Source organism: Rattus norvegicus, chromosome 8, assembly GCF_021556685.1.
Source record: "Rattus norvegicus strain SHRSP/BbbUtx chromosome 8, alternate assembly SHRSP_T2T, whole genome shotgun sequence".
NCBI classification, from domain to species: domain Eukaryota; kingdom Metazoa; phylum Chordata; class Mammalia; order Rodentia; family Muridae; genus Rattus; species Rattus norvegicus.
This window is the reverse complement of record NC_141541.1, coordinates 75,195,001-75,220,528: the sequence shown is the minus strand read 5'-3', so window position 1 is coordinate 75,220,528 and position 25,528 is coordinate 75,195,001. Positions and strand designations below refer to the sequence as shown.

Genomic DNA, 25,528 nt, shown 5'->3' with positions numbered 1-25,528 from the left:
CTTATGTCTCAACCAACCTGGAGCTTATTGCTGTGGCTGGGCTTCTTGGCTTGAGAAGGCCACACCCACCCCAGAGCATCCCTGACCCCACAGTGCTGGAGTTTTGGACACGAAGTGCCACATCCAATGTTTTATTTTGTTTTTTAACATGGGTTTGAGGTTCTCATGTTTGACTAGTAAGCACTTTATCCTTTGAGCCATCACCCCACCCATAGTGTTTGCTTTCAAAAAACCATGTTTTGTTTGTTTTTGTTTATTGAGACAAGGTCTCAGTATATAGCCCAGGCTGTCCTGGAACTCACTATGTAGACTAGGTTGACCTCAAATTCTCAGAGATCTGCTTGTGTCTGCCTCCTAAGTGCTGGGATGAAAGGTGTGTACCACTACACCCAGTTTTTTAAAAAGCTTTAAAAAATGTATATGAAAGGGCTTGAAGAGATGGCTCAGCAGTGAAGAGTATTTTCTGTTCTTCTAGAGGACCCTAGTTCAGTTCCCAGCACCCTCATAGGGCAGATGACAACCGCCTGTAACTGCAGCTCCAGGGGATCTGACACCCTCTTCTAGCCTCTGTAAATACCCACACACATGTGCACATACCTTCACAGGCAGCACACATGCACACATAAATAAAAATAAATTAAAAACCCTTACATCTACATGGAAGTATTACTAATACAAAACACTCCTATATTTGTGTACCCATTGCTTGATTTTAGAAATAATAAATTATAGAACTGGCTCTGCAGGTAAGCGCACATACTGCTCCTTAGAGGATCTGAGTTCAATTCTCAGCACCCATATCAGGTAGTTCACAACTGTCTAACCCCAGTCCCAGGGGAATCCAACGTCTCTGGCCCCCATAAATACCTGCACTGATGTGCATATAGATGTATGTGCACATGGTGCATACACACACACACACACACACACACACACACACACTCACATACACTTTAAAGAGAAATCTTTTTTAAAAAGTTAGTGAGTTAAAATAGAATCAACCCTTTGCTCATCCTCACTCCTTTAATTTCTTTCTAGCAGTAACAGTTATCCTTAATTTGTTACCAACCATTCTCGTGCATGTTTTATGCTTTATTTTATTTTATTTTATTCATTTTATGTGTATGGTGCTTTACCTGTACCTGTATCTGTGCATCTTCTGTATCAGTGCTCATGGCGGCCAGAAGGCATTGGATCTCCTGAGTCTGGAGTTACAGATAGTTGTGAGCCGACATGTGGGTGCTGGGAATTGAACCCTCAGGTCCTCTGGAAAAGCAACCATTACTCCTAACTGCTGAGCTATCTCTCCATGCTTTATGTTTTAATTATCTCTGGATATAAATATAAGTGATACTACTTTACACACGGATGTACGTGCTAATGAAACAGACTTTATTTTGAGTGGTTTTAAAGAGTTCCAGTAATAATTTGACTGTATTTCTGAACTTATTTTTCCATTTAATGTTATGTTTTGTTACATTCAGCCCTATTGATAGGTGTGTTGACAGGTGTGTTGACAATTGTGGCATAGCTAAGTGTCTCAGTGTAATCGCTCTTCAAATAGCAAGAGTATATTCTTGGTGTTCTCTCCTGGTCGTGGGCATCTCAGGGCTGGGCTTCTTGTTCATATTTCTTGGGGCAGTCTTTTTGTTTGTTTGTTTGTTTGTTTGTTTTTTCAAGACAGGCTTTCTCTGTGTAGCCCTGGCTGTCCAGGAACTCACTGTGTAGATCAGACTGACCTCTAACTCAGAGATCTGCCTCCCTCTGTCTCCTCCGTGCTGGGATTCAAAGCATGCAGCATCATATCTAGCTGCAGTTGTGATCTTAAAATGTAAAAATTTAATTTTAAATCCATCATGTGTGGGTCTTAATTTCATCATGACTGATGAAAATTCCCACATTTATCTGGGTCCGTTTTCTTAACCACAAGAACAAGCCTGTAATCTCCAGGGTTCTTTCCAGGCCTGTGATTCTGTGGTTCTATTTCCTTTCCTGCTTTTTTATAGTGAATAACATGAATCAACTGTGAGCCACCATTTTCATAAGAATCATTCAGAAAAAAAATCTGTCAAAATGAAAATGGCCTTGAGTCCCTTGGGAATGCTTTCTTACAGTTTGTTTTCTGTGTTGTTGGAATAAATAAATATTGATGGGGAAGCCGTCTGTTTTTAAAACCATCAAAAAGAAAAATCGTATTGGGTATATTTAAGCAGTGCAGCCTCTGCTGTGGAGTCTGGTCTCCCAAGGTAGATGTTGGTTGGGGTTGCCAGCTGGGTGAGCTCCACATCGCTATGGGTAGGTCATGAAGTGCTCATGAGTCAGGGTAGTGCAAAGCTAGCAATCTGAACATAGGTTATTATATTATTAATTGCCAGAAGCTGGTGCTCTTTAAAAGTCTGTTGAACTAGGATGAGCCTTTTGACCTTTAATATAGCTAGCTCCTTTAGAAAGCTGTGCTTTTCAGAGATGCATATCCCTCTTTAATTTTATTGTTTCTCAGAATGTTTATTTTATCCGGTATAAAGGCGCTTTGCCTGCACACATGTCTACACACCTCACAGAGACCTGTACTGTGGTTGTTGATGCTGGGCATTGTGGCCGCTCTTCCTCCTCCTCCTCTTTGCAGCTAGTCATTGGGGGAATTAGAACAAGCAGGAGGCTGGAGAACTCTCCTGGCTGTAACCGTAACTGTTTAGCGGAGGATGTGTCATTTTCTTGGATTACTCATATCTTGCCTTTGTATCTTTTGGTTCCTGATTAAGCAGTAGGTGAAGTGAACATCAGAAAAGTGCAGCTGGCAATCAGTCAGTGGAGTGGAGTGATGTGCGTGACGGCAGTGTGACTTTGGTTATGGTTTGCCCACGTCACACAGATGCAAATATGAAGTCGTATTAAGGAAACGTATTTGGATATTATAAGAAGATACGATGCATGCCAAGCAGGCTTTCCATTCTTGAGCTGTTTTGAGTAGCCCAGTGTAGTGGGGAAGGAACTCAAGGATGGGCCTCAACCCGAATCTGGGGTGAATTTAGATTAGTTCAGTCTTGGTAAGTCCCAAGGCAGTGATTACTGTAGGAAATAGGACTCAGCCCTCCAGAACATGATGCTCTATGACAAGTCCTTGAGAAATGAGACATGGGGGCTAGGGAGAGAACTTATGTGTAAAGGTCCAAGTACAAGGGCTTGAATTTAATCGTATGTTAAAAAAAAGAAAGAAGGCTACATGTTGAACTCCTGACACTTGGGAGGTGGAAGTGTAGGGCTCCCTGGCCCGCCAGCGTAGCTTTCCTCTCAAATTCCAGACCAGGAAGAAACCTTTTCTCAAAAACAAGGAGAGAAGCTGATGGATACAGGTTTGATGGATAAAGGTGATACCACAAAACCTGTTAACCTGACTTCAGCCTCTGGGACTCATGACCAGATTCCCACAAGTTGCCCTCTGATCCCCACTGTGGCACACCCTACCTTCAGTAAATAAATACAGGGATTTTTTTTTTTTTAAAGGTGAATCATGCCAGAGGATCTGCATTTTAGGTTGAACTCTGATCTTTACTCGCACGTGCACGCGTACACACACACACACACACACACACACACACACACACTCACACACACTCTCTCTATATATACATGAATACACATAAAATAAAAAGAAAGGTGTTACTAGCATTTTTATACATGTTACAGTTTTTCTCTTACCTGCTAGCTCTCAAGTTATTGAAACTGTGCTATTATATTTATTTATAGCTTTATAGCACAATAACTGGGCAGTCTTACTTTATTAATCCTCTAAGCTACGCTGGCTACCTCTCAACCAAAATCCCTGAGACACTTGCCTGCTATGCCTTTCTCTGCCCCAGCTGTTTTCTCACGGTGTCTCCTGGACCCCCTCCTTGTAGTTGAACTCCCACTTCCTCTCTATCCTGCCCCCTCCCCTAGCTAGGAAGAAGTCCTGTCCTTGTTTCTCCCCTGCTCAGTCATTGGGTGATTAGCTAGCTGTATTGACCAATCAGGGAATAATTGAGGAGCAAAAATCACAACACTAAGACAGGAGATTCTTAGAAGGATTGCAACCAGATCCAGGGGCATAGAAATTAGTATTTAATAATACAAGGATAATTGTTACACTGTGCACAATAACATTATACCTTCAGAGGGGAGAGAAGAAGGGAAAAAAGGAGGAAGAGTCATGAAGATAGGGCATCCTAAGGGGATAGGAACCTGGACTGTTTTCTTCTCATCTTGCTTCATTATCAGGAGCTGACACCAGTCAGAGGATAAACTTGATCCTCCCAGAAAGACAGAGATGAGGGAGGCACAGAGAAAAGAGCTGGAACCACAGGACCGAGGGGGTCCCTGAACCTGTCTCCACTGAGTTGAGATTACGTTAAGCTAGTTTGAACTGAAGTCTGTCTGTTACTTGCAGTTGAACGTATCCTAACCAATACAATTTTAATCATAATTATCTTTGATCTCAGAAAAGTAAATGTTAAAGTGAACGTTGATCTACTATGTTTCTATTGATACTATTGTCAGGCAAATTATAAATATCTTCTTTTTTTAGGGGGAGAGATTTTGCATCACTTATATGAGAACATGCATGCTTGTTTGTATGTTTGAGGGTGCACACTTGTGTGTGCACTTGTCAGTAATATTAATACCCTCCATTTCTAGTGAAAGGTCCTGACTGGGTTTCCCTGTTAGCTAATGAACTTTTACTCTGCAGTTAAAGCAATGTCAAATACACAGTCCTCCAGGAAGTTCTCCTCTGACCTCTGATTCTGTATGGAGATAGCTTGTTCTCACACATGTAAGGAGAGAAAGAAAAACAAGTTTTAAACAAACTACATTTAATGGTGTTTATGAGCACACAATTATTCATGAATCAGGTGCACGGCTACCACATGGCTGGATAACAGTTACAGATCAGGGGAAGTGAGAAGTTCATTTAACTACAACCTGACATTTGCCTTATTTTGAACCTGGTTTGACTAAAGCTTGGCTAATGGGATTGACTGAGACCGTTATTCCTAATAAAGCAAATCACCGAGTCATCGCAGTACTGAGTTAAGCTGCACTTTTCCATCTATTGGCGCTCCTGAGAATGGAGGTTTTCTCAAGCCACATTTGGTTGGAGTTAACATGGTCCAGCACATTCTACTGTCTTTCCATTTTGAAGCATACACCTCAGTGGTGGGTAACGTCTTCCTGATTTTGTGAGGTACTCAGCAGAATTTGCAGATCTGAAGTCCCACTTCTTACCCTCCAGTCCCCCTTGCCACTTCTACTAGTGGGTTTTATTTCTCTGATGTGGCTCTCTGAAAGAGCTGACTTACCAGTTAAGAACATATACTCTCCAAGAGGACTTGAGTTCTTTCCTTTCTTTTCTTTTGTTTTCTTTCTTCTTTTTTTGTCTTTTCTTCTTGTTATATTTGTTTGTTTGTTTGTTCGTTTGTTTTGAGACAGGGTCTCAGTACTTATAGTCCTGGTTCTCCTGGAACTCATTATGTAGACCAGGCTGGCCTTGAACTCATAGAGGTTCACCTGCCTCTGCCTCCCACATGTGGTAACTCCAGCTCCAGGGGATTTAACACCTCTGGCCACTGCACACACATACATCCCCCAACACAAATGCACATAATTAAAAATAATTAAAATTTTTGAATGTTAGTTTTAGGAAACTCTTATTGAATGCCTTCTGAATGCTAGGCATTGCTCTTTATGTGGGAGCCAGAAAAAGATAAAGGGTGGAAGAAGGATTTTTTGTTTTGTTTTAATTTATTATGCATTTGAGCTTTATGTGTCACACACACACACACACACACACACACACACACACACACACACACACCACAAACAGACCATGCCCATATATGGAAGTTAGCTTTAAGAATTAGTTCTTTCACTTTGGGTCCCAGATTGATCTCAGGTTGACAAGTGCTTTTCTACCAATGGAGTCACCTTGCCTGGTCAAGAGAGGATTTCTATGGGGTCTTTGTTATACTGGATTTGGGGGCGTTTTGAAAAGTCAAATGACAATAAAAACTGGTGTCTACACCTGAAACAAGTGAGGGCAGACAGGTGCTGTGGGACTCTAGCAGTACTGGTCATGCTACAGAACTAAGTTTTGCTCCTGCAAAGCCAATTACTGTAGAGGAAGAAACATGAGCCGTGGAACCTGGGAACACTGGTATCAGATTGTATTTGCTCACAGTCCAGGGCCATTAGTGACAGAAAGAGTGATTAAGAGGCTAGTTTGTTAGATCAGCTTGGGTGGGATTTTTGTGTGTTTCCAAATGCAGAGAGAGCTAAGAAGGCTCCCTCATGGAAAAGTACCACACAGAGAAGAGGGTGAAATCCAGTTGGTTTATGCATATGCATTACTGAAAGCTGGATCTGGGAACAGTCTTTTTGGGTGCTTTCCACCTCCCTGTGAAGAAGTATTATACATGGCTGCGTGATACCCCTTCACACTCCAAATGCTGCAGTTACTGTTCAAGACCATTTATAGGACATAGTTTATAAGTGCTCTTGAGAAGCATTAGAAACTGAGTTCAGTGTAAAAGGTAAAAGAGTGGGAAAAGCTAAATGCAGCTGAGTGGCCAGAGGAGGGGGATTTAGTGCATTGCTGCCCAGTTGTATTTATCTCTGATTGATACAGAAACCCTTCCTTATTCCTGGGATTGGGGTTATAGCGCAGTTGGAAGAGTACTTACCTATCTTATAGACCGTCCTCCGTTCCCCAGCACTGCATAAACTAGAGTGGTGGTGCATAGTGCAGTTCTGGCCCTTGGAAGGTAGAGGCAGAAAGGTCAAATCAGAATCATCTTCAGCCACACAGTGATCTGAAGCCAGCTTTAGCTAACGAGACGCTGTCTCAAAAGTAAAAAAAAAAATAAATAAACCCTGCTTCCCAGGCAAAGATAAAGCACACTGTTGAGACAAGGACTGTGTGCCCCTGTGTGGTAGAGTCCTGAGTAAGTTTGAACTGTCATGGCTTGCGGATAGATAGGTGAAGAGATGTCTAACTTTGGAATGACAACGTCCCAACTGGCTTTCCCTTCCCTGACAGCCTTTGGGCTTGCTGGGCTTTGGAGTCAGGTTCAGTCACCCAGGGGGCTTTGAAAATCGCCAGTTTAACCAGCTAACCAGACTGACCAGGTAAGTCAGTCTCAGGATTGGGGAAGAGGCAGGCCTAGTCAAGGGAGTTTTGTTGTTGTCGTCCTTGTCGTCGCGGTCTCTGGAATTCCGAAATGTGAGCCAGGCTAAAAACCATTCTAGCCATTTCAGTTCCAGGCAGTAACCCCCAGGGAGCATTAATTAAGATGTATATGAAGTCCCTGCTAACTGTATAAAGTAGAATAGGCTTTCCTTCCCAAATGGGCAGAGGCGTTCCCTCCCTCCCTCCCTTCCTCCCTCCCTTCCCCCCTCCTCTCCCTCTCTCCCCCTTAAGTGTGCAGATTCTGACAAAATAAGTAACAGGAGGGGAAGAAAATTGTTTTAAAGAGTCTCTACAGTCTTTTGTAGGGAAGGTTGGGGCATGAGGACTGAAAATATTGTGTGTATGTATTTCAGGAAGGAGAAAATATGTTATGTTCTCGGTCCTTCTGAATTATGTAGCTCTGCAGGATGTGGTCCATTTGTGCCCAAATCATGAGGCCTGTAATCTTGCACTTCACATGTGTGGGAATGCTTTGCAGAGTGGTTAGCATTCCTCTCTCCAGCCTGTATTCAAAGGAAACATGCCATTCACACCCTCCGTGCGCTCACATTTTCCAGTGCGTTGGAGAGCTTTTTTTTTTTTCAATAGAAATCTTTGTTCCCTCCCTAATAAGACTTGGATTGAATTTAAGGAACTTAGCATATCCTTTTTTGTTTTCTGGCAGGAATTGATTTTAAAATCAGAACGATAGAACTCGACGGAAAGAAAATTAAACTTCAGATATGGTAAGTTAAAAAAAAATGAAGGCACATGGAATTTCTACTGGAATTGGCAGTGGGTTAAAATGTGACTCAAGATATTAGAGACATCGTCAGCCGCTCAAACCTTTCCTTTGGAAAACCAGAGGGGGAAGGAGGTCAAAGCCTGCCTGTTCCAAGCTCTGGACAAGAAGAAACTGATTCTCAAAAGCATGCACTTCTTCATTGTAGTTGCAGCTGTGACTCAGACACAGCAAAATGGCACAGACCCTGGGCTGAAAGTCAGGCCTGGCTTCTAGCCACAGCATTCTAAATGGAGGACTTTGCGGAAATGGCTTTCTGTCCATCACTAACACAGAACATGTGAGATGCTGCGTTTATAAAGAGAGATGCTTTGTTTGGCTCACAGGTGGACCTAGATTAGGTAGACATTGCTGGGTCTCTGATGAGGCACTGGATGGCAATGGCAGGGAATGCTTGACAGAGCACGGGGAAGGGCCTAGGGCTGTACAGTCCACTTGAAGAACATGCTCCCGGTGACCTAAGGACTTCCCACCAAGCCCAACCCCCAGAGACTCAACCCCCAATATCACCAGCTGATACATAACCAAGCCTTTTAGCTTTCAGGGGAAGCTTCTCCAAACCCCGCACCTTCTTGGGCTCCTCCTTCCTCACTCACAGATTAGTTGGATTAATGAAATTGGAGGGCCTCTATAGCTCTGTATAAATTATACTTTATAATTTATCAAGTAGGGCCTATTTAATGGAGAAATAAGGAAAAAATAAGTACTGTGACTTAAAAAAAAAACATTTAAACACTTTTGATACCAAATGTATATGGGGTTCCCCCTCCATGCCTACCCCAAGCATGATTGGGGGAAAGCTACTAGTTTTAAATTTGCCATTAGAGTGTTCTATAACTTAACTCAATTCTGGCACTGTCCACCTAGACACAGCATCAGCTATCATAGGCCGAGGGCACAATCCCACAGACTGCCCTATACTGCGGATGCTACGCAAAAGCAGTAGGTTATCACCTGTTACTCACACCCCCTGTTCCGTCACAGAACTCGGAGAAACACACTCAGCCTTAAGGTTTTTTTTCTTATTATTTGTGTGCGCATGTGTATGCTGTTTCTAAGTCGGTAATGTATCTGAGTAAAGGAAATATGATTAATCCACTTAAAGGTGCTTGGTTTCTCTGTTCCTCCTCGTTGCTGAGCAAAAGGTAAGTTCCTCACATTTCTAGTGCTGATACGGAAGAGAATGACAGGCTATGGGTTTGGTGTGAGTCTCATCTTGGTGCTACAGCTGAGTGTGCACTGCTTGAGTCTCGTTCAAGGCTGAGATCTGTTTAGTGGCAGAGATCAGGCCATAGCTCTCCTGAACCTGCTGCAGGGTAAAGATGATAATATTACCCACTTCACTCTGGGTGAGGTCATCACAGCCACTCTGCTGTGGGGGGCAGCATGCTCAGAAGTATTTTATAAAGTAGATACAAATACTAAGATATTTGCTGCTTAATTGGCTGTATTCCCTTTGAACCTTTGTCCCTCAGTGGAGTTTACTATATATTAGATTTTTACTATATTTCCACAAACCTCTCTGTTCTTCCCAATTAAATTGCATAATTGAGTTTATCCTAGTATCACAGGAAGTGAATTAGTTCCGGCTATAAATGGCAAATTTAAAAGTAGTAGCTTTCCTCCGATTATCAAGGAAACGTGGCTTCTTCTGTAGGATGTAAGCTATGAATTTAATTAGAAATGTCCATATTTCTTGGAGTGTGTCAGTGTGAAGCATACGGTGCTCCCCCTCACACAGCCCTGGATTAATACTGAACCTAGGGCCTTGCTAGGCAAGTGCCCTACTCTCGAGCTACATTCCCATTCTAGAATACATATTTTAGCAGTATGCCTTTAGTTCAAATGAAAGAATAGCTAAAAGCTTGTGTAATTTTGAGATGTTTATGTTTAGTCTTTAGAAACTTGGAGAACGATGTTGGACTCCAGGTTCCTGTCATTAGCTTCAGGCCGTGCTCTGAAAGTGTCTAGAGGAGACAGGTTTTGTTCAGGTCTGCTGAGCAGAATGCATGTCGTTCAGCTGTTTGCTTTGTGTAGAAATCACACATGCGGGGGCTGGGGATTTAGCTCAGTGGTAGAGCGCTTACCTAGGAAGCGCAAGGCCCTGGGTTCGGTCCCCAGCTCCGAAAAAAAAAAAAAACCAAAAACCAAAAAAAAAAAAAAAAAAAAGAAAGAAATCACACATGCAGTCAAAAAAGCAAAATACCCCAATCATGTAGCACTTACAGACAGGTTATCGCTGCCTCTGGGAGTCCAAGAATTTAGAGCTATTCTCTGTCTCTTCCCATAGCCCAGTTCCTAGTGGGACCTGCGCATTTTCTCACTTGTGCTTTTTCCACCCAAGTCCTTGTGCGCTCTGACAGGCTCCTGTGGCCACTGCTGCCTCCAGCTCTCAAGGCACAGTGTGCCACCTTTGTCCGAGTTCTCCTTTTCCCTGCCACACTGCACGGCGGAGAGGTCAGAATTTTATCTGCTATGACTTGGGGCTCTCACTTGGTTGGCTGGTAATTAAAACCATTCTTTCCTTTCTTTGTTTCAAATTTTAGGGACACGGCGGGCCAGGAAAGATTCCGAACAATTACAACAGCATACTATAGAGGAGCCATGGTGAGTGGGGAAAATAAAACAGGGTATTCATTGCCTATCATTGGTTAGGAAACTAGAGCCTAGAATCACTGCATTCAGCATAGCTGGCATGGTCCTGGAAACCTGCTGGGGCAAATGAGGGAATGAGGAAAGGACAGACATACAGACACACGTACAGAAAAGCTGAGAGTGGTGGCCCTTGCTCACTGTGGTGGAGCAGCACTTACACACACCATTCAGAGCGTTGCTGGTTCTGGACAGAAGAGTGGGCTGGCTTGTCTCAGTAGGAGGTCTCATTACAGCAGCAGTTCTCAGTAAACATCTGGATGGGGAAGCTGCATCTCCATCTGTGCTTCCTGGACAGTCAGCATTCACACACAGACCAGAGGAAGGCTTTGCCAGGTCCCTGAGCCCGACCTAGGGAAGGCTTGCCGATTCCCTGAGTTTGATCCAGGGTAGGCCTTGCTAATTCCCATGAATCTAAGGCAATAATATCCATTGAGCCAGGATTTCATCTGATCCCTATAAACTATCCTGCAAAGTAAAGTGAAGGAAAATAAATTTTTAAATTTAAAAACAAGAGATTTAAAAAAATTTTTAAAACTGTATTTCGGTTTTAGTAATATTTTGCTATTAGTCTTTATAATAAGTAATTAGACCATCAACTCTTAGCTATCCTAGAATACATCTTCTTTTGGCTGAGGTATTTTTACATTTTTGTGATCTTTTTTCCTTTTACAAGCACTTGAGAGCAGTCTTAGGCCCCAGACCCTGAGACTCGGTGTTCATTTCCTGTTTCCTTGTGTCCCTCAGCACTATAGCCATGTCACCTTACGTCCTCTCCATCCTACATCCCTGCTACCTGGCCTTGCATGTGGCTCGACTCTCTGGAGTCTGATTGACTGGCTAGGAGTGGCCGAATGATTGATAACTCTAGAGGACCTTGGCTGCTAGGGCCCTTCTTGGCTACTCCTGGCCATGTCCTTCCTATCATAGCTCTGTTATATGACTGTCTTTTGTCCTTACATGCTTCTCCAATACATTTATAGTACCTATGGATTCTGGCAGGACTTATGTGCACAGTGGTGGACAAGTGACTCAGAATCAGAGGTGTGTGAGCTGTCAGGCCCATGTTAGAGTTTCAGTGCTAGCCTTTAGGTTGGAGTCTGGGGATGTAGCTCAGTGGTAGAATGTGTTTAACATTCCTGATGTTAAATCTCTAGCACCAGAAACCAAGTAAGTTAAGTAGGCACGTGCCAAGCCCAAGTTTGAGCCTTGAATTTTGTTGAAACCTGGTATGGTCTGGCAGTCTTTGAAAGCTAAACCATTAAGCTCATGGGGCCCTTGGCATGTTGTAGGGTACTAGCTATTGTGACTGCAGTAGTCATGAGAATGATAGGGTAACAGAGTTAAAGGGGTACGTAGCTAACCTTTGCATCCAGGGAGATGCAACTGAGGTCCACAGGTCCTTCCACTATTGTACTGTCACCCCCTCTCCCCTACTTCCTCTTGTCCACATACTCTTGTCTTGAGTATCAGTAACTCATTCCTTCCACATAAGATTGAAGATTCCTTTTAACACTATAGCATAATACTAGCCACTTAATGTGTTCTCCACACTCGGCCTTGTGATACTTACTTAGGGTTCCTATGGCTGTGATAAAGCATGGTGACCAAAGTCAACTTGGGAAAGAAAACATTCATTTTGCCTTATAACTTATAGTCCTGTCATCCAGGGAAGCTAGGGCTGGAACTCAAGGCCATGGAGATGGAGAAGCTCTGTTTACTTGCTTGTTCCTCATGGCATGCTCAATTTGCTTCTGTAGACACTCAGGACCACCTCCCCACCTCCCAGTGGGCTGAACCCTCCCACATCAGTCCCAATAAGAAAATGCTCTGCAGGCTTTCCCTATAGGCCAGTCTTACGGAGATTCTTAGGGAATCTTCAATTGAGATTCACTCTTCTCAGATGAATCTAGTATATGTCAAATTGACAAAAAAAAAAAAAAACAAACCTAAACAAACAAGGCAAAACAAACAAACAAACAAACAAAGTTGCCGGAACAGATGACATTAAGATTATAAAGAGTTTTCATTATCAAAAAGACAATGGTTACTCCTTTACTTTGCTTAGATTGGAATCAGAGGGAAGGGACTCCTGTGGGTTCTAGGGATACATTTGTTGATGAGTCCATGGTTAAATTTGATTAGAAGTATCTTAGACATGTGTTTCTGTTCGCCATTGTTTTCTGTTCTGGGGCTAGGTGGTCATGCTAGCCTTGTTCCCTTTCCCTGAGGGTAGGCAGGAATCTACCTGTGGAGCAAGTGTCTCCCTTGGCTCTTTAGCTCTGTCTAGTTCATAGTGTGAAGAAATAGGCTAGTGGGATGTGTACTTGATTTAGACTCATGGATTATCTGACTTCCTCATGTTCCTGCCACCTCATCTGGCTTCCTGTCTCTTCATATGGTCATGACCACTGCTGTGCCGGACATACATTATCGACTTCTCCACTCAGAAGGCGGGTGTCGTGCTTTGCTTTTCCCTTTTGTTTTGCTGTGTACAGTGTTAGTTCCTGACATGGTAGATACTCAGTAAATACCTGCTGCTGATGTGAATCAGTGGAAGCCTCTCCAGGAAATGCTGTTCTGTTGAAGTCTTGGATCTTCCAGGCTATCTGTGTCAGTGAGCTGTAGAGCTATTGTGTTTTCATGGAGTATGCTGTTCCCAGTAGGTGGTGGTCATTGCAAACTCTAGTTGGTTAGATCAGACATGTAACAATCTTCTGGAGTCTGCCACTATGTAGATTGTTTTAAACATGTCAGCAACTTCACAGGCTTCCATGTTCCTACTGCCTTTACAGTAAACCTTGATTGGACAATTAGGCTGTAAGAGAAAGAGGGCCATATCATTAAGTCATTGTTATTTCCCACAGACCAACAACCTTTTCTGAATTCTTAGGCGACAGTTCTCATTGTAGACTATACTGGATCCATAAAGTTTAACTGGTATACTTAATTTTTATTTCTAGAAGATCCATATTAATTTTACAAACGCAGGAAAAGCTAAAAGGCTTTTGCTGTTGAAATCAGAGGCAAGGTGGTAACAAATGTCTGCTGCTCGTTGAGTTCAGTTATGTCCTGAGGTCTGGGTTAGGTGTTTTACAGAGAACATCTCAGTAGCTCCTCAGAACAGCCACATGTTAGAGATTGAGAAGGCTAAAATACTGCCTTCCAGGGTCTCCCTACTAATTACATAGTAGCCCCTGAGCTAGAAGATTCTGGCTTGAGAGCCTTTGCCCCTCACACCACGGTCAAGTTACCAAGGGAAGGGACATTTGAGGCAGACAGGGCACATGAATGTTAAAACTTGATTAATTAGTCCAGAGGATAATATTACTATAGAGATTATTTGATTAATTTTAACTGTGGATAGCTAAATACTCTGTAGCAGTAATTATTGTCATTTGTGTTTTTTTATTGTGGTAAATTATAGGTAGCATAAAACCTAAATACTTTTTCATTTTAAAATGTGTACTTTTCCACATTAAAAAATTTTAAATTAAAAAAAATTTTACAGTGTATAGCTAAAGTAAAATGTTCATTTGAGGCAAGGAAGAGTGGGGTAGAGGAGAATGTTGCTTGTCATTTAAACAATAGCACACCTTTGCTCCCACTGCTCAAGAGGCATAGGCAGGCAGGTCTCTTGAGGTGGAGCCAGCCTGGTTTCTATAGGAAGTTCAGGTCACCCGAGGCTACATAGTGAGACTCTGTGTAAAGGAAGGAAGGAAGGAAGGAAGGGAGGAAGGAAGGAAGAGAAAAAAAGAAAGCCAACAATATTTTCCCCTGGCTGTTAAAAAGTGGATTTAAGTGGTATAAAAAAAGCTTTAAGAATGCCAAGAAATCCTAAATCCTACTACCCTGAGAGATAATTTTTTGTTTTAGTTTTTACATTTGTTTGTTTTGTTTTGTTTTGTTGTTTTGTGTTGTTGAGAGAGGGTTTCTCTGTGTAGCCCTGGGTGCCCTGGAGCTCACTCTGTAAACTAGGTTGGCCTCAAACTCAGAGATCTGCTGCCTGTGCCTTCCAAATGCTGGGATTAAGAGTGTGCACCACCGCAGCCCAGCTGAGAGAGAATGTTTTTTTACTTCCTGGCTTTTTTGTCTGTGTTTTATGTGACTTGTATATATTTGGACAGTTGGAAGCCAGCTTGTGCAGGACTTTGCTGTGGAATTTAATTCTGAGAACTGTGGGGGGTGCGGTGTACTGCAAATATTTGAACATGGGACGATCACTGTGCTCCCAGAGAAGAGGCATAGGCGGGTCAGAATGAAAGCAAGAAGCAGGGAGACTGGCTCAGCAGCTCCAGGAAAGCTAACAAAGGGGAGTCTAATAAGCTAGTGCATGGAAAGAGGTCAGGTCTGAAAATCTGAGTCATGGCATCTCCAGGACCTAGCTATGAGGGAAACATCCAGGTGTTGGCACGGCTGCCTGGTTTTAGTGCCCTTTACTACAGGATAGTACAGGAAAAGCAGAAGATTGGGAGGAACTTACACTCCTGTTTTACTTAGGAGAATTTGTGACGACTGTAGGAAATCCCTAACAGCTGGTGTCTAGACAGTGTTCACTAAAGGATATCTGGCCCTGCTCGCCTGTTTGAACCCATCTTGTCCCTCTTCCCAGTAGATCTATCTGTGCATCTTGCTAAGCTTTCTTTGAGTCAATTGAGTGTATCCTGGACCTTCAAAGACAGAAAGCTATTCATCCTCCCTGCCCCACCCCCAACCCCTATTTCGCTTTGTGGCAGGTACTGTGGGCTCTTTTGTCACCAGTCCTATCTATCCCCTTTGTCAGATTAACTCTACTTGGTCTTCATGCCTTAGCTGTACTTGTTTTCTCAGAGAAACCGCCCTTCACTGCTTGAGTCACTTCACCAGATAAGGTTGTGTCCCAGGTGTTTTAGCTCAAAGCTCCCCGTGCTTCTTCGTAGCAATTATCTAGTTAATTGTATATCAGTCGGTTTTCTTTGCTAGTTGTTAATGAAAAGAAGGAGTCTTGGTTTTCCTGTTCCCTGTTTATAATACCTAGTTAAGTATAGTATTTGGCACACAGTAGATACTTAACAAATCCTTGGGAGTTGGTAGGGTTTTGTTTTAGTGGGGGAGAGGGGGTCTGTGTATGTGTGAATATTTTAAATAAAGTTTTTCTATGTAGCCCAGGCTGGCCTGAAATTCTTCTCTGCTTCCTGAGCATTAGGATTTCAGCCATGTGCACAGTCAGCCTTAGACTCAGTATCTCTGTCTCTCTTTCTATCTACTCTCTTACAATGCTGGAGAGCAAGCCTGCAGTCCTCACCCATGCTAGGCACACACTCTGCCACTGGACCACCAGCCCCTACGCATTACCGAATGGAGTGATACCTGTAGACGTAGCACAGAGTACTGAAGTACTGAAGAATGTCTGGAGATGCCATGACTCGGTATTTCAGAGCCTGATCTCTTCTCATGCACTAGCTTATTAGATTATCCTCAGTTTGCTTTCCTGGAACTGTTGCCTGGTCTTCAGCCGCCTCCCCGTTTTCTTCCTTAACTTCTTCCAGTCTCTTTTCTGTAAGGGCATCCATGATCAGCTCTCATGGCACTGTTTGGATATTTAACACAGAGGTGGGTAATCTTTAAAAACACGATGGCAATGCCTTTAATTAACCCATGTACTAAATGCATTATATTTTCATGATTATTAGTGTTAAACAAATGGTAACATTTGTGATTAGCTTGTATTGAAAGAAAAACATCTTAAAACAGCACAGTCTCAGTCTCCATAGGAGACTGTCCATAAGGACAATCGTTTCCATTTGTAATAAGCAAGTGCGCCCTGGAAATGCCCCTCATCCTCTCAGCAGTCATTGTCCCCGTCTGTCTCAGGCAGGGCTGAAACACCAGTTGGTGCCGATCATTATCACCTGAGGTCAGGTAGAAAGAGCAGCTCCCGTTCCCACAATCGCTAATTCACTAAAGTTAGCCAGGAAGATGTTAACAGAGTCTATAGATACAGTGTCATGAGAGCAGAAGTCGTTTGGTTTTGCCTCTGTATTTTTCAAACTTACTCCTCTTTAAAGACCAAAATGGACAAAAGAGAGGCAGATAGGCATGTCCTGATTGGGAGTTGGTAGTATATGAAGTGTGACATAAAGCCTTTTTTTTCCCACAGGGAATTATGCTGGTCTATGACATCACCAATGAAAAATCCTTTGACAATATTAAAAATTGGATAAGAAACATTGAAGAGGTGTGTATGGAAGGGAAGGGGTAATGCTTTCAGAAGCCTGTTGGGCACATGTGGCAGGCTGTTGCTTTCTCTGAGAGGTGGCAGAGGTACTGAGGAACAGAATGAGCAAGAGAGGCCCACCCTGTCCCCTGAGGGGAAGAGGAGCACCTAGATCTCAGTGGTGGACTGCCGTCCGTAGACAGTGGACGGAGGAGCGTTGTTATATTTAGACTCGGGTCAGAGCTTAGATACGACCTAACTCAGGTCCCTGTGTTGTAACTGAGGAAACAGGCAAGGAAGAAGTGACTTGGTTCTCAAGACAGAGTCACAGCTAAGATGTCTGAGTCCTTTCAGCAGCAGCAATGAGTCTACTTCTGCAACTTTCTAACATTTTATCCTCCTTAGATATTTGAAAATTGGGTTAGCTCCAGGATAGTTGGTCTTGTTTTCTTTAAAAACCTCCACAGCATTTCAGAAAAAAAAAAATGAGTGATTTGTTTTGTAAAACATATGATGTGGCAGGAGGGGCGCCTTAGAGGGCCCCACAGGTCTAGTATAAAATGAAGTTTATTGGGGGAGCATGAGAAGTGGGGTTGAGAAGGGAATAGAGGCAGAGAAAGAGAAGGGACAGAGAAGGACAGAGAGAGATGGGAGAAAGAAGGGAAGAGGCTGACCTGAAACAAGCAGAGGGGGAGAGAGGGAAGAAAAAAGAAAGGAGGTGGGGGGAGGAAGGGAGGGAAGTAGGAAGGGGGGAGGAGAGAGAGAGAGAGAGAGAGAGAGAGAGAGAGAGAGAGCACACACACACACACACACACACACACACACACACACACACACACACACACACGCAAGCGGCTAGAGAGGCCTTAGTCCTTTTATAGTAAGCCAGGCTGTTACCTGGTTGTTGCTAAGTACCTGTTGGGTGGAGCCTAGAAGAAATGTTAACTTGCTAACACTGACTAGGAAATAACTTAACACGTTTGAATGAGCCCAAACATAGTTGATCTTTTTAAATAGTTCAGAACCCAGATTACTTTCTCTACTGGATGACTCAGTACTTTATGTTTTTTTTTTGTTTTTTGGGTTTTTTTGTTTGTTTGTTTGTTTGGTTGGTTGGTTTTTTTTCTTTAACTGTTTGGTAAGTTTGACTGTTAGATAGCCATAAGATATATTTAATATATGAGTTATGAGAGTGAGTGTGAGCCTTTGGGGAAATGTTGGCATGGGCCCTGTTAAGGATCTGAGCTGAAGTAATTCTCCCTTCTGTCTTTAAACTTTTCTCTGACTGGGCCTTGTGTTGAACGAAGGACGGTCTTGTCTTGAACACACCACCCGTTTCTGACAGGTTAGGATTTTCCCATTGAATTGCTGGGGTCTTTCTCAGGCTGCTTTTATAAGGAGCTGTTTTTACCCTGCAGCATGCCTCTTCAGATGTTGAAAGAATGATCCTGGGTAACAAATGTGATATGAACGACAAAAGACAAGTGTCGAAAGAAAGAGGGGAGAAGGTAAGTTTGAGCCAGTGGATAAAGGATGAGACTTCCCCCATTCGCTCTTAGTAAATACCTGTTTTAATCCTGTAAGAACTGACTCTAACGACAGTGAGAAGGAGTCTATACTTGAACAGTGGGAATTAGTATTCAAATCAACCCTGTTTATAGCATCCGGTCATGACTCACCCCTAAGGAATCTGCAGGGCGACACAGATTGGCCTTTCTTAAGGTCCCTGCAGCTTTGAGTGTGGGCTCTTTCCTTTGGATCTGTGTGAAAAGCCCAGCTCTGAAGTTAAGATAGTTCAGTACTAGGGCAGGTGAATTTCAGCCACACTCACTTTCCAGTTTGTTATTTTTCCTAAGAGTTTAGTAAGAGGGCATAAGAGGTGACATTACAGGCGCCTGTCTGCCTAAAGTCTGTAGCGCAAACACTTATTGTTTACACATATTTACTCCTGCGGTATTTTCTCAGTTCCTGAGAAGGTTTTCCTTTTTAAGTTTGGAATTTTTCTCCAGTGATAGGTGCAAAACGTGTTTTGTTTTTCAGCCTATCAACCTGCTCTTAAGAACCTACATTTAATTTGAGTAGTGTTGTCTGGATGGGGACTCTAAGAATACATGGAAATGTAAAAAGATTTCACATTTGTTGTTCCTGATAGGTTATTTCCCTACCAGTGAAACGAGTCAGTTCGAGCTAGATTAGGTTATATAAAAGGCAGGTTTATTGGGAAGCTGCTCTTGGGTGAGTTCACTGGCCCCAAGGCTCGAGGCCAGGGGAGTTGCCTCGAGGAGGCCAGCAGAGGGGTAGGGGTGGGATGGATTGGTAAGAGAAAGGGACAAAGGGTGTGTGCAGAGAGGAGAGAAGGAGGGAGGGAGGGAGAGAGGGAGGGAGGGAGGGAGAGAGAGAGAGAGAGAGAGAGAGAGAGAGAGAGAGAGAATACACAAGAGAGTGAGAGATGTCTGGATTATATAGGGAAGAGTCTCTGGGAGAAGGGCAGCCCAGCCCCTGGGCTGGAGAGTTTAGGGTTGGGGACAGGGTACCCCAGGTAGAAACTGAGGGATGCTGGGAGGACCTGGAGGCCAGATCTACTTTGATTTGTAAAATATGCACTTCAATTCCTTGTCCCTGTGTCAGTCACAGAGCAGTTCTTTCAGAGAGGAGGAGGATGGTTACTCTGGGGAGCTCTGCTCTCCAGAGAGTAGATGGAGGAGTAAATGAATCCCAGGCTGGTGCTAAGGGTGAGACTCCATCTGGTGGGTTTTCTTGTGTGTTTTAGAGACCTACACGTACAACAGCACAAATTTCTAACATAACATTTTAAGTCGATGGTGTGTCATTTTTAGACTTAAGTTAAACTATAAAATGTAAGACACAGTACAAGAAAACAAAAACATTGAAAACCATAGGAGTTCTGGCATAGGTTCTTGGAACATGTAAAACCTTCTAAGTGCTTTGTCCATCCAAGCCATTTTCACTAAATTTGATTTTCTGTTTGTCTCTCAGTTAGCAATTGACTATGGGATTAAATTTTTGGAGACAAGTGCAAAATCGAGTACAAATGTAGAAGAGGTAAGGAATGTGGGGTCCTTGGAAGCCTCCTGTGTCCTTTTGTGCCCTGGGCTTTTACATGGGCTCTGCTTGCCGGGTGTCTAACATGCAGCCTCCACATGGGTTATGTCAAGATTGCTCAATTAAGGTTCTCAGGAGAGAGGAGATACAAGTTCATCTCAAGTTCAGAGCAGCCGTTTGTTTGTGAGGTTGGGAACGCAGACTCCAGTGTCCTCTGTCATGTTGTCACCGTGCACTCTGTGGCAGACAAGTTGAACCACTTGTAGTAAGCTGCTGTCTCCTGTGTACACATTTGAGGCAGATTGTGCCTGGCACTGTAATGCATTTAGGGGTATAAGAAACTGTTTTTCATAGATTAGTCATAATACATTTCCATTATGTTAGTCATCAGAGCCAGGTTATCTGGGGGGCTGGCAAGATGGCTCAGAGGGTGAAGAGCTTTCTAGGACCCCTGAGTTTGAGCTCTGGGATCCATGTCCTTTGACTGCCATTTGTGTGTGTGGCAAAAATACTCACATACAAAAGCATAACAAGGAAATAAGATGTAATAATTTTAAAGGTCATTTAAGGTTTTTAAAGAGGTATAATTTATGATCAATTTTAAAAATACACAGAATACCATTGGTATTTCTACTTTGTAAAGAAAACCTGTCATAGAAAGCTCTAGATGATCTATTTTCTTAACTTACATGTAACAGGAGGTGGGACTGTACCTAATGATCCTGACGGTGTTCTAACTGAGCTTCTGGATCTTAGATCCTTCGCTCTTTTCTCCTTCCCAAGACTAAACGGCCTTAGTAGTCACTGGAACTGCCACAGCCTTTCTTTCTTTAGAATAACCAGCACTCATGTTTTAGGTTGGCTACTGAGTGTTGAGAAACAAAAAACTGTCATTGATTTATTTTCATAGGCATAGATAACAAAAACAAAAAAAAAGAAAAGCAAATTTCCTTCTATGGAACCAAGACAGGCATTTTTTGTGCCAGCTGCTCCACACCCATCATGGTCACAAAACAAAATTCATACCTCTGTGGAAACAGTGAAAATAATGACATTAAAAAAAAAAGATTCGGGGCTGGGGATTTAGCTCAGTGGTAGAGCGCTTACCTAGGAAGCGCAAGGCCCTGGGTTCGGTCCCCAGCTCCGAAAAAAAGAACCAAAAAAAAAAAAAAAAAAAAAAGATTCAGTTATTTGGGTTTTCTTGGCTTCCTTTAAACTGATTTCCACAGGGGTGCGGGTTGGGGGTAGGGTTTAGCTGAGTTCTAAGAACCAGCAGTTTTGAAGTATTAAGGCAGGGAACATTCTGCATACTTAGGTATTCCTCAAAAGAGGTCAGAAAGAAAAGTTAGAGGTTTTGTGAAGATAGATGGCAGAGCTATAGTTTAATACATGATTGTTCATTCGTTTCTAAAGTAGATCTTAGCATTGTGCTGGATGGTCTTATGTCATCTTGAACAAGCTAAACTCATCTGAGAAGAGGAGACCTCAATTAATAAAGGCCTCCATAAGATCAGACTATAGGCAGCCCGTAAAGCATTTTGTTAGTCAGTGATTGGTGGGATGTGTTTTATAAGGCTAAGGATGTTTTGTAGCTGTGGGATTGGGTGGGAGCAGGTACCTCAGTGGGTCCATGCTCAGGCACACCCCATCCCTAGGTACCAGCCATTACAACAAGTGTAGTATAGGATAGAGTTTATTTGGGGGTATGGGAAATGAGTAGAGACAGAAAAGGGGGTGGGGGAGAAGAGGCCAGCCAGGAACACAAGGAGAGAGGCAGGAAGGAGAGAGGGAGAAATGGGTCAGAGAGAGAAAAGGGGCAGAGAGAGAAGAGGCCAAACAGTCCCTTTTATAGCAGGCCAGGCCTACCTAACTGTTGCCACGTAACTGTTGGATGGAGCCTAGAAGGAATGCTAATGTAGTCCACTGTGGATGGTGCCATCCCTGGGGTGGAAGTCCTGGGTTTTTATAAGAAAGTAGGCTGAGCAAGCCATGGGGAGCAAGCCAGTAAGCAGCTTCCTCCAGGTTTCTGCTCTGCTTGAGTTCCTGTTCTGACTTCATTTGATGATGAACTGTGACATGGGAGTGTAAGCCTCATAAACTCTCTCCTCCCCAAGTTGCTTTGGCCATGGTGTTTCATTACACCAATAGTAACCTTAACTAAGACAAATATCTGGGCAGAGGTTGAACCCTTTCCCTATGGAAAAAGGGTGGTTTAGACACAGCCCCTGTCCTGTTCTTTGTGTATTGAGGAAGCTACCCATAACACAGTGTATGCCATTATAGGAAGTTGTGGCAGACCTTACATGCATAAAATATTTGATGAATGAATGACAATGTGACAACACTGTAAAATATGATGTAACTGAAAAAGTAAATAGCATGGACATGCTAAGATTTTAATTATATTTCTTTTCCAATTAAAAACCCTGAAGTGGTATATTAACAAATAAATAAAAAAATCTATATTTCTATTTTGAAAAATAACTATTAACAATATTTTTTTGTTTTGCCTTTAGGCATTTTTTACACTTGCACGGGATATAATGACAAAACTCAACAGAAAAATGGTTTGTACTACTTACAGCTTTTATTTCCATGATACAGCCTTTTAGTTTGGCCTCAACAGAATGCACAGTATGATTATAATAAACTCACCTTAAGCTTATTTGTTTCTTAGGCTTTCATATGATTGCACCATGGTTCTAATTTCTATGGCTTTAGGATTGTTTCTGCATCACATCTGTCTCAGCCCTTTCCTCTGGCTTCTGAAGGGGTAGTTAATTGAATTTTTGTCAGAATAGTAAAAATAATAACAGCAGAAATTGCTTTTTTTCATAAGATTATCTAGTTCAATTCTCATAAAATACATATTTTTATCTATGTAATGATGATTTTGGAGTTGCTCAAGTTGGCATCAATTTGAAGCTGTCAGTGATGAATGAACACCCTGAAGTTCATCTTAACATGGGTCCTGATGAAAATTATCTTCCTTCTGTTAACAACTCTTCTTCCTCATATCGGACTGTCCACTGTGTCAGCTCTGTCTCCATCAGTATCTTAGACACCCTTCAGGCCATGGCTGAAATTGCTCTGAACTAGATATAGGAGCGTTCTGCCTAACCCATGATTAAAGCGGAAGTGCGCTAGCCTGTGAGTGTTTTTCTCTTTTTAATCCACTACATGCAAAGAAGACGACAGTGCTGAGCCTTAACTAATTTCCCTTCTGATAGAACTTTCCAGTGAGCACAGACGAGAGTGTTGTAGCTTGTGTTCCCCACTCTGTACTTTTACTTTGTAGGTAATTGGGGTCAGACCATGAAATCTTGGTTTCCTTAGCAACTTCATACCCTGTTTTTCAGAATGACAGCAATTCATCAGGAGCAGGTGGGCCAGTGAAAATAACAGAAAGCCGGTCTAAGAAGACCAGTTTCTTCCGGTGTTCTCTGCTTTGATGAACTCCTCACTTCTGAGAGACTGCAGAATACCTAGAGGGCCCTTCCCCGCCTCTCTGAAAGCACAGGCTACCCAGCCTCAGAGTCACCTCACCCGGCTGCTGCGGAGAGTACCCTGGAACTCTGACCTCTCAACACAGACCGCCAAGTGGATCCCAGCCTTGTGGCCTAGCAAAAGAGCGGGCTCCTTTCTTTAAACATGGAAGCAATGACGTGGAGACACACGTAGGACCTAACTGGTTTTTCCTTGTTTTACTACCTGTCCTGGAAGCTGCTGTCTTTCTTTGCACATGAATGTCAGCCTTTCCCTGATACAGCATAATCTCAGACTCTTAATTGAGCACTTTAGTGGCTTGAAGTTCTAGACTTGTATATTTGGGGATGTTTAAAGATGGCAGAGCATTGGGGGTTGGGGATTTAGCTCAGTGGTAGAGCGCTTGCCTAGCAAGTGCAAGGCCCTGGGTTCGGTCCCCAGCTCCAAAAAAAAAAAAAAAAAGATGGCAGAGCATTAAACAGAGGTTGACCTGCTAAAATTAAAGGATGGTTGGCCTGGGTCACGTGGCCAAAAGTCCTTCTGTTGGTAGCATTTATCGAAGGGCTTTGATTTGTAGTATTCCTAAAACTCATTAAATTTGATAAATGTTTAAAATTTATAAAAACGCCCATCTATCCAGAGGCCATGACATTGTCATCTTGTCAGGGGTGATCAGTCGGGCTCACCCCTGAGTGGCTCTGTCCCTTTGAAGTTGGCTGCTCTGTGTCCTCTGTGGAAACAGCCTCTGCAAAGCACAGCAGCCTCCCTACTCGAGGGCTGTTTGCTGTCCTTCTCCTGTGTGACTTGCTGTCCTTATTTACTATCTAAAGCCGGTGGTATATGCAGGCACTTCTGTCTGCCTGTGAGCTTCATGAGCTTCGATCTCACATGGGTAGAGATGTGATCATCACAGCTTTCTCTCCACATCCGCCTGCGGTCTTGTCACATTACAACGTGTAGTATATTCTTTCGGAGTTTCACCCATTAGCTTACATTACCCACTTCTTAACCATAATCCCCATCTGTGAGAGTTAACAAAGGTTAGCTTTAGATTTTAATTTGCAGAAAACTACATATATGGAGAGAGATTAAACATGTTGATGTAACTTTAAAAGACAACTGTTAGTAATGCCCAAAGTAATGATTCTTTGTTCTATCTGGGGTTTAAAAAAATAAAAGTAATTAGACCTAGCATATCCTCCAGGAATCTTGTCTTTTCAGTAGAGCACATAATTCAGGTCTCAGCTTTCAAATAGCCATTGTTGGGTGTCTAAAACCTAGCCCTGTGCATTTCGGTTTGTCATTAGAGAAGTGGTGTGGCCATCCAGGCCAAAGCCCACCAAAGGCTTCACTGCCTTTCTCACCAAATTCTGGTTCTGATGTTTCTTCTCTAGGTGAAACCACCACATTGGGGACGGGGGGGGGGGTATATAGTGTTAACTTTTGTGCCAACTGCAGATCATAATGTCACTGCTCTTCTAGCCTTACGTGTCCTAACACAGCAGGCATAAGAACAGGTGACAGGACAGTCACTCCCCTCTCTTGTGCCACACCTTAAGGTGGACGTGGACATGGAGAGCTGGTCACACAGACAATTCTGCCTGGGCCAGCCAGGCCTTCCCATCAGTGGCTGCATATACCAGCGTTATTTTTGGTGGATATGCTGACTTTACTGTTGAAAAACTTTAGCCTTTTCTTCTTTTTCCCTAGTTACCTATCGGCTTAAAATCACACATTACTGCCCTTGTGCAAGCTGTTCACTCACTGAGAACTAATTACAAGTCTAACATCATGACATTAAATACATTTTGAAAAGAACCAGTATTTTCTTAAAAATGTCTTATCACTACTTTTCTGGAAAAAAGTTCAAGCAGTTAAATTGGTCACAAAGTACTTCGCAGAAAGCACAGGTCGTGACACTACATATGAATGTAATTCTCTTAGCATTTACCTCTGACTGTTTGGTGTCTTAACACTTCGGTTTCTATCTCAGGGGTTGTCTGCAAACCAAAACTGACATGCTCTGTGGTCAGCCTTTTCTTCTTTTTCTTCTTTTCCTTTTTTTTTTTTCTCTCTTTTAAAGCAAAACCAGAATACTTTGCTTTTGGAGTCTCTACTCTCCTTGTGT

At 42.8% G+C, this 25,528-nt stretch overlaps 1 protein-coding gene across 3 annotated transcripts in view; it reads left to right on the top strand.

The window, feature by feature from the left end:
- Positions 1 to 25,528, top strand: part of Rab8b (RAB8B, member RAS oncogene family) — a 74,907-nt gene that overhangs the window by 47,469 nt on the left and 1,910 nt on the right. For 2 of the 3 annotated variants that reach the window (NM_153317.3, XM_087560693.1), the window contains 7 exon segments: positions 7,887 to 7,947; positions 10,550 to 10,610; positions 16,795 to 16,872; positions 18,270 to 18,359; positions 19,849 to 19,914; positions 22,431 to 22,481; positions 23,274 to 25,528. The exon segment at positions 23,274 to 25,528 is cut by the window's right edge and continues 1,910 nt beyond it. In NM_153317.3, coding sequence (NP_695229.1) covers positions 7,887 to 7,947; positions 10,550 to 10,610; positions 16,795 to 16,872; positions 18,270 to 18,359; positions 19,849 to 19,914; positions 22,431 to 22,481; positions 23,274 to 23,366 — 500 coding nt within the window. In that variant the 3' untranslated portion in view covers positions 23,367 to 25,528. 3 annotated transcript variants of the gene reach the window in all.